Below are 16,398 nucleotides of genomic sequence, written 5' to 3'. Positions count from 1 at the left end.
GATTGTGGGGGAAGTAATGACAGGGACCCCCTGCCTTTCAGGGGCCCACACAGACAGACAGACCCTGGCACTGCCCGCTGTCTACAGTCAGGGGTAATAACTCCTCTCTTTATGGCCCTCTGGCACAAACTGCAGAAGGGGTCTCGCCTCAGAGCCTCCATCCCAGACACCTTCCCTCCATTCCCTCCTTCATTCCTTCAAATCCTTCATCCCCCTGTCCCTAACTCCCCCGTTTTCCTCCCTCCCCTCGATAACTTCTTGCCTTTGTTTTGGGAGCAGGAGGAGCATAAGTCAAGGCTGCTAGTCGCGGGAACAGGGTTGCCATGGAATCAGGCAGCCAAAAAGAAAAAAAAATTGGGGCACTGTCCAGAGAGAGCTGGACAGGTGGAGGGGTAGGTTTTGTACAGGGGTGTCAGGTGTCTTCTGACGGGGGAGTCCTTCATTGTTGATCAAGGGGCTGTCCCACTGGCCTGCATTATCCTCACAAAAAGTAAACACAGAAGTCCCTTCATCACTTATGACATAGAAATACCTGGCGTTGAAAACATCTTCCAAGCTGTCCAGGTTGGCTAAGGTACCACATCTTGGGAAATGCCTACAAACTATCTACATTTATCAAATTAAAGGCACAAATTTCTGGCATGTGTAAAAGTAGGCAACTTGACAAAAAAATAGATTCTGATTCTGATGGAGGCCTGAGTGTGAAATTGTGGGCTCATATACAGTAAGTCCATAAACGTGATATTTGTCATCTCCTTTTTCTCTCAAATATTTCTCACTCTCCAGTGTAGTATAGCTTACATCTTGATAAATCTGCAAAAGCATCTTTTGGTATATTCAGGGGAATTAATTGATTATTAAGAGCAAATAGCCTGAAACCAGTGTAGTATATTTTCAGCACACCAGAAAACATTGCAGCAGCAGCAGTTTTAGGAGTAGTAGCAGTAGTAGTAGTACTAGTAATAGCAGTAGCGTTGGTAGTTGTTGCCTAGTAGTAGTAGTAATTGTAGTAATTGTAGTAATAGCAGTAGTTGTAGTAGTAGCGGTAGTAATAATAGTAGAAGTAGTAGTAGTAGTAGTAGTAATCTTAGTAGTTGTAGTAGCAGCAGCAGTAGTAGTACTAGTAGTAGTAGTAGCAGTAATAGTAGTAGTAGTAGTAGTAGTAGCAGTAATAGTAGTAGTAGTAGTAGTAGTAGTAGCAGTAGCAGTAGTAGTAGTAGTAGTAGTAGTAGTAGCAGTAGTAGTAACTTAGTAGTAGTAGTAGTAGCAGTAGTAGTAGTAGTAGCAGTAATAGTAGTAGTAGTAGTAGTAGTAGTAGCAGTAGTAGTAACTTAGTAGTAGCAGTAGTAGCAGTAGTAGTAGTAGTAGCAGTAATAGTAGTAGTAGTAGTAGTAGTAGTAGCAGTAGTAGTAACTTAGTAGTAGTAGTAGTAGCAGCAGCAGCAACAGCAGTAGTAGTAGTAGTAGTAATAGTAGTAATAGTAATAGTAGTAAATTCTGGAGGCAGTACAGTGATGGCTGTCTGAAAGCTGGTTGACAAATCTCATTTTGGAGCTGAGCAGAAAGCCTGGCTCTCTGGCCCAGCCAGTCACAGGTCAGGTCAGACTCCCACAAGTCGCTGCCTGTCCTCCACTACAACACAGAGACTCTATCATCTGCTGTTGATAACAGAATTCCAGCCCTACAGTCACATGTCTCACATCTGTCAAAAACAATTAACCCCATGCCCAAAGTAGGCAGGGACCCGTAGGCATACCCACTGTAGTCAGCCAAGTCTCACTGCCAAGAAAAACACCACCATAAAGTGTCCTGGACTGTAAAGTCTTTTAAATGTTACAACAAGTTATTAGTACAACAGACTCATGCATGTTTTAACTGTTGTTCTTGTTATGTTGTAACTTTGTACTGTTGTTCAATGCTGCCCTCTTGGCCAGGTCTCTCTTGTAAAAGAGATTTCCTTTTAATCTCAATGAGATATTACCTGGTTAAATAAAGGTTAAATAAATATGAAAGTATGCATCTATCTATTTATTCATGTATGTATGTATAGGCCAATATGTAGGTATGAAGGTATGTATTCAAAAATGCCAAGAGTCAGCTGCATTGCATTAAGGAATCATGGATCAAAAATACCGCAATTGATTATCAAAAGGACAGTCTATAGCCACAGTCAGTCATCTTTATCCGTGGATTTTCGATAGCCTTTATATTTCAAACCACAATTTAATCCCATCAAGCACCACTTTGGAAAGAGATGTATTCAGTAATACTTAAAGGGCTATCGTTTACATTTTTTCCAGTGCATGTCTAATATAAATCGATTTTTATTACGATTCCTAAATAAAATAATCAACAACAACAACAACCACAACAACCTGTGTCACTCAATAATGTAAGTAATTAGAAAATAATTTGAAAGCCCTCACCTGAGTATGTTACATGAGGCTATAAGCTAAAATACTTCTACCTCTCAGCGCACTTAAACACCTACAGCAACTTTATACTACTTGATGAAAAAAACACACACCATCGCAGGTCAACCTTTGTTTTAAATCGAATGGTAAAGCTCTATACTTTTATAACGTTACACATTTTATTCACCTGTTTAAATTGCCAAACTGTCTTACCTGCAAGTGGGCTTGGGGGAAAGAATAACAACTAAATCCCCGTTTCCCGTCAAGAGTCTCCTTCCACGGGAAGTTTGGAGCAGTTGAAAAGAACAAAATAACTCTCTCCGTCAGAAAAAATAACCTATTCCCCAGTTGAGGTTAAGCTGAACCTATTTATTTGAGAGCAACTTTAAAAGTCGGAACTCCACTTTTAAGTCCCGTCCCACGCAGAGAGAGACAACGGTTCTCACAGAGGCTGAGTCTGAACAAGTGCTTTGTTCCGCTCGTCCAAAGTCATGGGGCGATGATGGCTCTCACCGGCCCTGCGCACTGAGGAGCCGCACTGCCGTGCTGAGCCACCAGAGGCCGGGCTTTATGTGGCTTCAGAGCAGCGGCCTGCTGACCACAGACTGACTGGCTTCTTGCACTTTACTGACTGAAATAAAAAGGTAGTGAAACAACAAGGTTGCTATAGCAAAGTAACAGTATGACTTTCAGTGGGCGCCAAAACGTAAAATAAATGTTGTGCGGCCACGGGTTTTGAATTACAAACGTTAGTTTAGTTAGTAACGTTAGTTAACCATTATTTCTAACCTGCCAAGACCAACTTTTCATTGTAGCAGTTGAACTGCAAGGTAAAAAAAAAAAAAAAAAAAGGTAAAAAGGTTGTTTTGTGATTTGCTTGTTGTTACAATCATTTGATTTGCTACAAACATGGTGTGTGAATTGACTAACGTTAGCGTTAAGTGACTTAACAGTTATGTCAAGCTTGCTTTTAACTGGCTAGCTTTTCAATACTGTTAAGCGTTTAGTAATAGAGAATATGCCAAAATTACGATTTTTTTTTAAATTTCGGATTATGATTTTCCAAGACAGAGTGTAAAACGATTGTCTAGGCTTATACCCACAATACCAGAAGTAGGCTAGTCTAAATAATGTCAGACACACAATCTTTCCTTTCAGGTTTTTAATAAAGATAGAGTCTACTGCATTAAATTCCGACTTTCCAAGTCGTGTGCCACTTTGTTCACTCGTAATTCAGATATTTCCAACATGACTTGAAGGCCGGATGACAAGGGGAATCTTTTGATAGATATTACACCAGTAAACTACGACAGAATGGAAACTCTAGTTAAAGAAATATATCTGTACTGCACTTCCCTAGCCTTTGTAGACATTGAACAGGCCAGAGTGACAAAATGTCAAATGTCTTCAACCTCAACAGAGACGGAAAGCTCAGCGGACACTGACTCCTCGACCCCCCGCCCCGCCCCGCCTGGCCCGGCCCGGCTCGGCTCGGCTCCGGTGGACTTCCAGGTAGCTGACATGCTGTCCAACGGCTCATGTCACTACCTGGTGCCTTCAAGAGAGAGAGGGATGCTTCAGAAAAGTGGCTCAGTGTAAGGAGACGGTGGCTATCAAGATCCTCAAGAAGAGGCCTGATTACGATGCTGAAAAAGAGGTAGATCGTTTTAGTCTTTTTGATGATTATGCTTATGGGAGTTTGGGTAGCATGTGTTTCCATGCTTACATTTTGTCTGTCAACATGTGTGACATGAACTGTTGATGCCTACCTTTCTGTGAACCTATCTAACTTCTCTTCTCTCAGGTGGCCATGCTGAAAGTGGCCAGCATTCTCTACCCAGACAGGTATAACTTGGTGCGCTGGCACCAATGTTTTATGCACCGAGGACATACCTGCCTGGCATTCAAAATGCTGGCCAAAAGTGTTGCAATTAGAGATTTAGAGCCTCTGTCTCTAAATGAGTTTCAACCCATCATACAGCAGGTACAGACCATGTGGCTTTGATCATTCTATTACCAAACAATAGCAACAGATGGAGCCAAATATCTATTGAGTCAAATATCTCATAGCCTACTCATCACTGAATGCAAAATGAAAATTACTCACGCTAACACATGGAAAACAAATTAAAAACTATAATTTTCAACTATGTTATGTGACCTGTATTTCTGCCTCTGTACCTGCAGCTGGTCATGGCTTTCAAGGCTCTGAAAGCATTGGTGTTATCCATACAGACCTATCATATTATGCTGGTTAATCATGTCGAAGAGCCCTTCAAAGTCAAGCTCACTGACTTTGGATTAGCCATTCCTGCCTTCAAAGTAGCCTGGCAGCACTTTTTAGGCTCTCTCTTACAGGTGAGTTCTATTGAGACCTGGACGCCTCATCTGTTGGTGTGTGTTTGCAGTTTTGTGGTTCTACTGTAAATGAGTAGCTGAGGTTGTGTCATTCTTCCATGTTGAACATAACTATGTAATTCACAGCTGGTGTACTGATATAGGGTGTTGCTGTGTCTGGCTTGGTACCACTGTAGATGTTGTATTCTTGGTCCTCTTTGCCTCTTGTCTTCCACCCTCAGGTCTCCAGAAGACTGCTTGGGCCTCCCAGTCTCTGAAGCCATTGATATGTGGTCTCTTGGCAGCCATGTACCTCGGCCATCACCTCTACCCTGGACACAATGAATACGACGTGGTCAGTAAACTAATATACCTAGACTTGATTGTACTGACAAATTTTTTCCAAACCCATGTGGAGACTTGATGTAGAATGTAGGCTGATGTTATTCTGTATTGTCTCTCCAGATGAGATTCGTCGTTTTCAGTTTTTTTCGTCGACCTGCTGGATGCTGCTACACAAACCAGCAATTTTTTCCACCACCACCAATCACAAATGGAGGTTAAAGGTCTTGCAACACCATCCTGCTTTGGCCGTTGCTGGTCAGCTACCATTTTATTTCCTGATTATCCAACAACGCTTTAAAATTTGTTTAAAAACCTATTAAGACGTATCTGATACATATTCTGTGTTGGTGTAGACGACAGCGGAGTATAAGAGAGAAACTGGCATCCAGTCATAAGAGAGTCGGGACGAGATCTGCAATTGCCTGGATGACTTGATGGCTGTAGGTGGTCCTTCTTTTATTGTACAAGTGAAGACTGAATTTATAGCATTCATTTTTCTCAGTTTCTGTGAGTGAGGAAGAAGATTTGACTGAACTGTCACTGACTTTGTTTCCAAATCCAGCTCAACCTGGAGGCGAAAGAAGATATTGAGTAAGCAGACCTGTGGGTGATTTCAAGCCTGTTGAAACAGTTACTCGACCTGAGCTCAGGTGTGTGTGTTAATGCAGTAGATAACACATAAGGTTGGATAGATGCTTCATTGCATGGATGATGGATTGATTGATTGATTGACTGGCTGATTGATTGATTGATTGATTGATTGTCATGCTTCATCTAGTGTGCAGGTCTCACTCCTGGCTGTATGTGTCTGCATACGAGAGGACTCGCTGATTGAAGCCATCCCCAGTGACATACCCTGCCAAGCTGAAGTAAAGCCCAACAAAGAGAACGCTGTCTCTGATGACAGTTCTTCAGCCTCCACTGACTCTTAAGATGAGGAGGCAGCCTCCACTGAGTCTATTGACGTGGTTGCAGCCACTGCTGAGTCCAGTGACGGGGCTTCAGCCACCACTTGTCCTGCAGACAGAGATGCAGTCAACACTGTCCCTGTTGAAGGAGCCTCAAAGTAAGAGATAGAGCCAAACTTAATATGTACAAGTAACTGATTTCTGCTTCCTACTATGATTTTTCCTACTTTTGATCATTTTACTTAATTTTCAGAGTTCAAGCCTATGAAGAAAATATGCCAATTTCTCTCCAGGGTGATGAGGGCCCTATGCTACTTCAGTGGACAAGCTGAGGACTGAAGCACCATTAAAAACCAGACCACTTTAACACCAAAACTAAATAAACAAACGAAATAAACTTCTGGAGAATTTCATCATTACCACTATTTCTATTTACTTGCCCTTGGAACCTTAGCTAACTCATCATCATCCTCAACTCATTTTCCCCAGGGTTCAATTTTAGGTCCCATCTTATTTTCCTTGTACATACTCCCACTCAGTCACTTTATCCAGAAACATCTCATTTCACTGCTACACTGAAGATTCTCAGAAATAGCTGCCCCTCAAACGTATACTCAAACTGCCTCAACAACTTTTTATCTCCACTATCTTAATCCAAATAAACTAGGTAGCCTATCTTCAAACATGAAGCCAGTGACCAGAAATGTAGGAGTGTATTTTGACTCTAACCTAGGCTTTGACGAGCAGGTTGATCCCAACATGATCTCTTAAAACATGAAATGAGCACGAACTCTGAAATGCAGATTTTACCTGCTGTGGACACGAATGATGTGAAAATGACATTCCTCCACCACAAATTGAATTCTGTGACAACACAAATTGGGTTCCGAGGCAGCAGGACGAATTGGACCAGGGATTCTGCATCCCGCCCCTTTCAGTCCAACATGAAAATGAAATTCAGGGGTTCCTCTATTATGCATTTCTTTATTTGCTGAGGTGGATTCTGATGGGCTTTGAAGCTGCGATGAAAACAGTAAAAAATTCCTAGTCATTAGCTTAGCATCCCAACATTTCATGGCTTTAGTTTGTGAAGCAAGGATAATATGTGCAGTAATCCAACTTGTTGAGCATAATCCAAATCTCCTGAAGCCAAACGATCGCACAGTGAGAGGAAAAGATCAATATTTACACCATTATTTAGTGCAAATCTCGGGGAGATTCACATGAACGCACAAGGTCTGGGTGTGTGCATGCATGTCCGTTTTTTTGAAAACAATGGCTGTAGTGAAGATTTGCACTAAATAATGGTGTAAATAGAGGTCTTTTCAATCGTTTGGCTTCAGAAGACCTGGATTATGCTGCACGAGCTGTATGGAGAAATATTATGGTAATTCTTTGTTCGCTTAAGATCAGTTGTTTTGGCTGCTACAGTGTTGTGCTGTCAACCTCCCTGCACCCTGTGTGTTATATGGACATACAAACTTCTCCTGTGTTTCAACTGACATGAGGGTGAGTAGATAATGACAGAATTTTCATTTTTAGATGAACTATTCCTTTAAGGATCAGGGGAAAACGTGGTTATAATCAATGGGGCTCCTAGCAAGTGGAGATGATCAGAGCTTTGATATAGTTTTACTGGGCGAGTGCAACATTTCTCAGATGCCCAGAATTCCCTGCAGTGAGCCGCCAAGACAGATCAAGTCCTCACAGATTCAAACACTCAACTGCCATAAATCAGAGACTAGAGACACACTCCAAGGATGGACAAATTATGGAACAAAAAACACATATTTGCAGTGTGTTGATTTTATAAGATGATGTTAAATAAAAACAATACAAGAATGAGAAAGAGATCAGAGATTAATAAAACAGTTGAAAATCAATCTTGTTCCTGTGTAAATCTCGCCCACAGTTTCTCTGTTGCTGCAATTCTTCCCTTCAGAATGGATAGCACATGTTTTCATTTCCAACCATGGGCACAAAGTTTGGGTTGTATACTTTGTTTTGTTTTTCTCTCACAGATGATCAAAGCAGTTAGTACTAATAATGGAACATACCACTCAGTCACACACACACACACACAGTCAACAGTCAAGTTCATTTCCTTGAGGACGGTGCAGTAATTGCTGGGTCTGCCATATCATCTGGCTCCATTTATAGGAGGAGGAAGTAGAGCTGAAAAGGAATAACATTTTTAATTTATATTATAAATATACATTATAATTTATTACATCTAATTTATTTATTTATATTATTCATAAATACATGGATGAGTCAATGTGTTTGTGAATACTTTTACACATCCTACTAGACAAATGGATTGATTTCAAGTCAGAAACCTCAAGGACATTTTTGGAAATTAAGTAAAATCTTCAATAATTTTTGTGTAATGTGGAATTGTCAATCTAGGATGTGGAGCTCTCAATATATTTTCAGCTTTTGTTTTTTGTGACTAGAGTGAAGATGTGAGTACAAGCCTCTCCAAGACAGCAGTGTAGTTTAGTATTCACACACTAGATGGCAGCGTGGCTTCATCCTCTGCAGTTTTAATAAACCAGCATCAGTTTCACTAGTGCAGGAACAAGGGTGTCTCTAACAACCTCACTAAATGACCATGCACAAAACATTTCAGTACACCCATAACCATTTATGATCTGCGTTTCCTGCGAACACCACACCCTCCTCCAACACCACAGATATGAAATTCTTGATATAGATGGTTGTTTTCTGTGTGTGTGAGCAGTGTTTTGTTTCATGTCTGTGTATGTGTGCATGTGCATGTCCATGAATGTGACCGTGAAAAAGTGTAGTTTAAGGAGAGATTTCAAACCCTAATTTCGTCGTATCCTGATTGGCCAGATGACAATGGTGAAAAGGGAAACTGCTGCTGCCACGGCCACGCCCCCGGTTACTGTCGCCATGACGTCACGATAGAACCAAACACAGTCTGGACAGCATGCCTCTGTGCTGTACAGGAGCAAAACACAACAGAGTCTGTGACAGAAAATTTATGGTATTTGAGAAGACAGAGGTAAACTCAAATAAACTTCAAGTAACCACAAGTCAGGGAACTGACTGAAAAATATGAATATCAAAGATGACAGGATATGCTGCTGAGGAATCTCTTGCATTGTGATCAGACAAAAAGCCGCCCAAGGGAAGTGAACACAGCAAATGTTTTGCAGTTGATGTGTCACAGATCCCACAGATCTGCGTTCAGATCCCTCCCTGCATCTATTTTGACAGCCTCCTCCTCCACACTTTGCTGTAAGGGAAAGTTAGTCAGAAGGAAACGAAAGATACTGGACGAGTGGAACGGCAGCCGGCCGGGCGTCAGTCAGAGTCCCACCTGCACGGTCGGAGGCTCTGGATCAGGATGACCGCCACACCATTAGCCAGCTTGTCTGTGAGGCTCATCGATCCGTAAACAAAGGCTCCACTTTGCTGCCAAACAAGAGAGAATGTGAGCAATGTGTGTTGCTGTTCTTCACAGCAAGAGAGGGAATCTACCTTCTTTTAGCATTTTGTTTTTCAGTATTTTGATTCATTTCTTTCAGTATGAGTAGAGAGACAGGAAAGAGAAAGTGGGCTAACAGCACCTTTTAGCAGATTTTGTGCTATTGTGATCCAATGAAGCAAGAATGATGTTACTGCTTTGATGATCTTACTTAGTATGAATGATCACACACACACACACACACACACACACACATACCTATATTACATATGTGTATGTATATATACACATACGTACAGTTTACAGATAGGTTACAGACAGTTTATAGACATTATTCATTACAGTTTCACAGACCAGGCTTTGGTCTGAGATTAAAGTCAGAAATTTTTGAGAAAAAACTTATAAATTTGAGTTTTTTTCTCACAAATGTCTCACAAAAATCTCAGAATTTATGAGTTTTATCTCAGAATATTACCCCCCTCCCTCCGGCTGTGGTAAAAAAGAAGAAAAGTCACCTACAATGGCCCTAATACTCTTCCATAGACCAGACCTAAGCAGCATATTTTACCAAATAATTTTCTAGGAAGCTGCCTTGTTGAAACGGACAACTCGGCTATGACGCCCCCCTGTTGAGCAGACTGGTCACCAACTGCCACAGTTTGCCACTTTCGCCTCCACCTACCGTCTGCTGGCCGATGAGCTTGGCTGTCATGGACAGAGACATGACCAGGATGGTAGCAGAGCCTGCTCCCAGCAGCACCGCAGCTCCATAGACGCGCTCAGCTCCCATGTTCTTGTCCGCAAACACCCAGCAGGCGAAGCCCAGCACCAACAGCAGGCCCAAGAAATAAGTCAACTGAAAACACACAAACACATATCTCACTCAAATACAGCTCTTCTTTGAACAGTGCAGTTTATTACTCATGTAACAGGCACATATGAATTCTTAATACATGACAATTATAATATGATAAAACGGTTCATAAAAAAGGACGTATCCTATTGAGTGAATATATGACATCATCTCACGGTGCTTATAGGCTTTAGCTCTGATATACTTATTGCATTAATCCATTGACGTCACTTGACGACACAACAATTTACCCAAATGATTCTGGAGCTTTTGCTCAACAATTGCTTACTCTAAAGCCAGTGCAAAACACTAAACCAAATGAAAGTCATGCAAACTGAGGGACTCACAGTAATGCCTATGAGTTTGCTGATTGGCTTCATGACCAGAGAGCAGACAAAGCCGCTGACATACATCACCAGTGGTATGATGGCAATGAAGTTCTGAGAGAGAAGGAGGAAATTAATATTACATTGCAACATAGACGTTTCACAATCAGAGGCTACTTAATAACTTGCATAAGTTTCAGTTGTGTGTAAATACAAAGAGTGTAGCGTAGTGTAGTGTTACCTTTGGTAACAATAGTGAGTTGGTGAGGTACACAGAGATGTAGGTCTGGGACATGTTGACTATAAGTCTAGTGTACATGTACAGAAAAGCCACCTGGAACAAAAGCAAACAAAGCAGAACTTGCTATAACAGCATCAGACAGTTTTACCGGCAATCTAACTTCACCAGCAAACTATATCCATAGTTGCACTACTTTGAAAGCCATCGCTAGAGAATTCCCTGACGAGAATTTATCTGAATCCGTAGGAAGTTACCAAGTAGACATTTAGGAGTCACCTGGTAGAAGGCCGGCTCCTTCAGCCAGTGCTTCCATTGGAGCACAGGCTGAGATGGAGAAGAGATGATAGGATGCCTCTCTCTGTCCGAGTCTGACGTCTCCTCTTTTGTGCCCACATGGAAGATCAGGGAGAACAGCGCCCCAATACCAAGCACAATAAGGGCCAGGTTCTATGGACAGAGAGAGAGAGCCCAGTTAAAAACACTGATCGTACCATATCAGAGTGATGACCTCTCCCAGACAGGCTAAACAGACCTATAAAGGCAGCTGCAGCAATACTGCTTCACACTTGACTGTTCAGCAGTTCTTACCCTGAACAGAGGAATATCCACAGGGCCCAGATTATCTGCGATGGAGGGGTTCACACTGTGCTGGGCTTGAAAGTGAAAGAGCAGCCATGCCACAGCATACACTGTGATGTTGGCCACTACAGTGAATGCGTACCTGCACAAGGAGGAATATCTTTGAACCATTCGGTCAGCACCATGGTTTTTATAGCAAATGTCATAGTAGAGGACATTGAATAATCTTGTGCTGACAACTATGCCCACTTTATAACTTCCAGATTTGAACTGTGTGAAAAATATTACCAAATGACAGAATGGCGTGTTACTTCACTTTTCTTTGAAAGATGACTTCCTCTATTGTGTTTTCACCAGTAAAATAATAGCCCATGACCTGAGTCTGATGCTGCGTCTAGCTGAGTGCAGCCACTTCCTTCACATTGAGTTATAATCCTTTAGTTTGGACCGTGCATTACTGGAAGTTCTGATAACGTTTTAAGGATGGGAGTGACAGTGAATCTGTGATTTTACTCTAACACTATGAATGTATGTTTTAGCCTATACAGATCAATTAACTCTATTCTGCAAATAAAAAGGTGGGTAACTGAGTTGAGTTGGGTTGACTGTCCACTGCCTCACCTGTAGGCAGTGAGCTCCACCTTGGCACTCTCACTGGACACCAGCTCCGGGATGAGGGAGAGGTGGGAGATCTGGGTGGCTGCCCAGCCAAACTGGGAGATGATGATGAAGGGGGAGAAATAAGTGAGCTGGGCCCACTGGGGCGTGTTGGCATTACAGGCCAGGCACGGGCTGAAGATGAAGGGGAAAGACACGAGCACGCAAACCGTCCCTGGAAAGGAGAAGGGGAAGAGAAACTGGCTGGAGAAGAGTGTCCTTTATGATAGAGGAGGGGAGGAGTGATGACCATGACATAAACTCTCAGTGGCTGAATGCAGTCAAGAATTTAACTTAAATATATTATCAAGATATGATAGCCTATCAGACTCAGAGCAAACTCTGGAACATTTTAATTATAAGGAAACATCCCTGTAATATTCATAGAATATTCTTATAGGGGCTTAAAATGCATTTGTGGTACTCAATAGTGAGTTTATAGAGACGTCCTTATACTATATAGTATTTTGAATTAATGGCATTACTGTAACATTTCTATTAAGTGTCTCTGTGCTACTGAGTGCTCTGAGTCTATAGTGTCCTTATCACACAGTATATTTCTGTAGAGGCTTTAACTTTTACTGTGATATTTGTATAATATCCTTCTAAAATATATTGTGATATATATATATATACATATATATAATTGCTATAGTTATTTTGCGTAAGGGCAATATTATCAAGTGGTTATGGTAGACCACAATTAAAACTCATTAAGAAAAATCAGAATATCTTTATAAGGAATTTTCATACCAGAATTTCTGGCCAAGAGAAGCACTGAAGGTAAAGAAAAGTTGTTATATTTCTACCTTGTGCAGAACAGGCGCTCTCAATACTTACCCAACAAGTGCCAGGTTTTTCTCTTGCCATATCCTAAGAAGCCCGACGTTCTGTCTGACTCATATCCAATCAGGGGTGTACACACTCCGTCTGCTATTTGGCCAATAAGCAGCACTACACCTGCATAGGTGCTCTGGAAGCCAAGCACGGAGTGGTAGTAAACCAATAAATAGGTAAACCACAAAGACGCGCACAGGTCGTTTAGAAAATGCCCCGCTGCGTAACATATCCGCCTGAAGGGTGTCAAAGACCGGCCAGTGGACACAGACTGCTCCATATTGATTAAACTCCTGTGATAAAACTTCCTTTATTCACAATTAGAGATCTGTCGTTTTCATATTTACAAATACATAATGCAAATGGTTACACTAACAGACGTTAAGCACACAGTTCAACCTTGGTCTGAGCATCTCCAAATGAACGATCTCCAAAATAAAGCCCAAATAACTCGTGAAACCATATAGGCTAAAAAACGTAATGTAATGGATTACGCCAAGCTGGGTCCCCACGTTAGTCAGCTGAACCGGTTTAGCATTTAGGGGGGCAGTTTAATACTCCAACAAGTCAGGATGCCAAATCTACTTCTCTGAACTATCAGCGGCCGTTTGGATGCACCAGCGACTTCACGCGTAAAAGCGCATTGGCGCAGCACAGTGTCTTCGGGATGTCTGGAGATGGGTTTTGTCTGCAGAAACAGGCTATTTATATATTGCCCAACATACAGCTTTGTAATGTAAACGCCCCAAAGGTGAATAACCAAGCTGCGAGTTACTCGTGAGTTGCCAAAACAGTTGGTTCCTCTTTCTGTTGTTCACATGGCGAGTGATTCAAGCGTTGAACCCACTTGTTTTCTCCAATTCCTGCTTTTCCAACTTAACATTCATCCCCCCTTCACAACTTAAAATCAAATAAAACAGTTTCTAGACACTTGGGAAGCTAGAACATCAATTTCACAAAAAAATAAAAATAAAAAAAATAAACTTATCAAATTAGCCCATGGCAAGCACTGCCACCCAGTTCCTGTCTCGAATGTTTACATATTTAAATGTGCAAACATTTCCAGACCAGATGATTTAAAAGTTCAAACATGTTTAGACAAACATTAGGTTTTTCTAATATAATAAGGTTAGTTTAAGTGAAGCATGTTGAGGGATGGCAGGCACCAACACAAATTCTCAACTTGCAGAAGCTCAAGTTACCCAGTCTGATGTCAACAATGTTACCATTCCATTACGGTTTTGATTCATATATTTGCAATATTGCTGCTTGAAAACTGTAGCCTAATCTTATTTTTGTGGGGAAAATATCCTCAACTTCTCCAAATGAGTTTATATGACCCATACATACGTTGTGGTTTCACATGGTCATTACTCATTGCACTCAATGATGTCAATAGTGGTGAATCAGTCTTGTGTAATAATTGGATCTAAAATTAATCTTATTTACAATGGCATCATACATGTTAGGGGGCTCAGTGAGGACTCTGAATAACTCAAGGCCATAAAAATTACAATCTCTGATGTAGGAACCTTAGGAGAGACCTAAACTGGATGTACATAATGCAGGAGACAGAGCACCAAGTTGTCACACATACATCTCATTTTGGCCAGGAATAAAGAAAGAAAAAGCAAAAGAAAAACACATTAATGATACATGAAACTACTGTTGTCAGCAGCGGCAAGGAACTGAAAAATAAAAAATAAAAAAAGGAACAGCTGTGTTTCCAATCCGGTGCACTTGAGTCTGGGTGGCTTCTTCCTTTCAGGCCGAGCGACAGCAGCCTCTTCATTTCAGAGACGCTAGACCTCGAAAACAACAGGTAAAGCTCACAAAGCTGCATGTCGACCTGCGGCCTCCTGATCAAAAAAACACAACGGTACAAACAGATTTGGGTTGTCGACTCCTAGATTTCCTTGAGCTGGCACCAGACAGACACACACTCTGTCCTAATATCCTTCCATGGTAGCTTGCAGCAGGCTGTGGGGAAACCAAACACCGCTGTATGGATGTGTTGATTGTCATAGCAGAGGATGAGGGGGAGCACACGCACACTGCCTATAGATGAGATGAAGGGATCTCTACACACGTGTCTCGTCACACACTTTAACTTACAATACTTCCAGAAATGCAAGCTCACACACACACTGACACACTCACACACACGCATACACAGAGTAATCCAGTGAGCATTTGGGACAGATCAGATAAAATGTCATTGCGGGACACTCACTTGAGCTTTAAACATTTTACTTGGAAAGGCACAAACTATGATTTCCTGGTAAATTATCTTGATGTAAGAAATAAAATCGAAAGACATATCTCGTTTCATGTAAATCGACAACATTTTTCGGCCGTAACTCAGATATAAAGTCTTGTGAAGGACTCTTCCTAGATCAGTCTTTATTAAGTTGTTTTCTTAATTGTTAATTTCAAACCTAAAATTCCACTGTATTTGTTTTTTTTTTTTTCAAAAAGTGCAATAATAATAATAATAAGAGAGCTTAATATCTGTTTCTCTCAATCTTCCACAGTACCTGAGGCCAGTGACTGTGCTACAAAGTCCACGTTGACAGACAAAAAGAAAGCCAGAGGAAAAAAAAAAATGAATTCCAGAACACTACAACATAAAAGTAAAAGTTTGTTTTCAATGCAGGGATTCGACTTTGAAAACTGAGGATTCAATTACAAAAAAAGAAAAAAAAAAATACATAAAAACCCTCCAAATTCTGCTTTATAGATGAAATGCTTCCTGTGTCTCTCAGTGATTGCAGATTTAACATTAGTATAGTTCATGTTTGCCTCTTACCTTGATCCCACAAAAGAAGAACTATTTTCTAAGGAGCAGATTTCTTTCACTCGACCCACTGACAGTTCCCCCAGACCAATGGCTGACTGTTGGAACAATACATGTTCTTTATGGAATCTAAAATACAACAACTGTTTCAAACAGTATCTTTTTTTCATATTCACGTCACGGTATTCGCGTTTCATTGTTACAGCTTTTTACTTTTTCTCAAGCCCCCTTTTATAATGCAGGTACTTTATTTTTCTTTGATAAAGGAACCAGAGTCTGTTGCGGAGTCAGTAGGACTACAACATTCCTTTACTCGCCAGTAGCAGGGAGCACTGAGAACGAGAAAGAGAGAGAGCGCGAGGGGGTACAGAGTGGACAGAGGGGGAAATAATGTGAGAGGGGGGTTTAAAGAGAGATGGAAGGGGAGGGGAGCCGGAAAGAGATAGAGATGGGGATCTGTGTAGTTGCTTCCATTTAAAACTTGACAGTGACCAGAATGTTTCAAGTTCTCTCCATTATCTTCTCTTTCACTTGTGCCTCTGGAGGGCTTTCCTCTTTCTCCTTTTGAAGAAACAACAGCACCTGCAGGCAAACATAAGAGCAGTTTATTTAACAATGAGACATGCCAAAACACATTCAGACATCTGG

At 41.2% G+C, this 16,398-nt stretch overlaps 2 protein-coding genes across 4 annotated transcripts in view; both read right to left on the bottom strand.

The window, feature by feature from the left end:
- Positions 1–7,807: 7,807 nt before the first annotated feature.
- On the bottom strand, positions 7,808–15,051 carry mfsd12b (major facilitator superfamily domain containing 12b). Of its 2 annotated transcripts, XM_071913402.2 has the most exons (10): positions 12,957–15,051; positions 12,081–12,291; positions 11,469–11,601; positions 11,157–11,327; positions 10,881–10,973; positions 10,661–10,753; positions 10,143–10,316; positions 9,353–9,447; positions 8,834–8,970; positions 7,808–8,178 (listed from the first exon to the last, which is right to left on the bottom strand). In XM_071913402.2, exons 1-9 carry the CDS (start codon positions 13,231–13,233, stop codon positions 8,835–8,837), a joined length of 1,383 nt encoding a protein of 460 aa, XP_071769503.2. In that variant the 5' UTR covers positions 13,234–15,051; the 3' UTR covers positions 7,808–8,178; position 8,834. The 2 variants fall into 2 exon arrangements, with proteins under 2 accessions (XP_071769503.2, XP_078141609.1); XM_078285483.1 differs by lacking the exon at positions 10,661–10,753.
- Positions 15,052–15,407: 356 nt separating this feature from the next.
- csnk1g2b (casein kinase 1, gamma 2b) overlaps positions 15,408–16,398 on the bottom strand; it is a 30,680-nt gene continuing 29,689 nt past the window's right edge. For both annotated transcript variants that reach the window (XM_071913404.2, XM_071913405.2), the window contains exon 11: positions 15,408–16,332. In XM_071913404.2, the coding sequence (XP_071769505.1) occupies positions 16,278–16,332 (55 nt within the window). In that variant the 3' untranslated portion in view covers positions 15,408–16,277. The remainder of the gene's footprint in view (positions 16,333–16,398) is intronic.

This window comes from Centroberyx gerrardi, chromosome 9 (genome assembly GCF_048128805.1).
Source record: "Centroberyx gerrardi isolate f3 chromosome 9, fCenGer3.hap1.cur.20231027, whole genome shotgun sequence".
NCBI classification, from domain to species: Eukaryota; Metazoa; Chordata; class Actinopteri; order Beryciformes; family Berycidae; genus Centroberyx; species Centroberyx gerrardi.
This window is presented reverse-complemented; position numbering and strand designations above follow the sequence as displayed.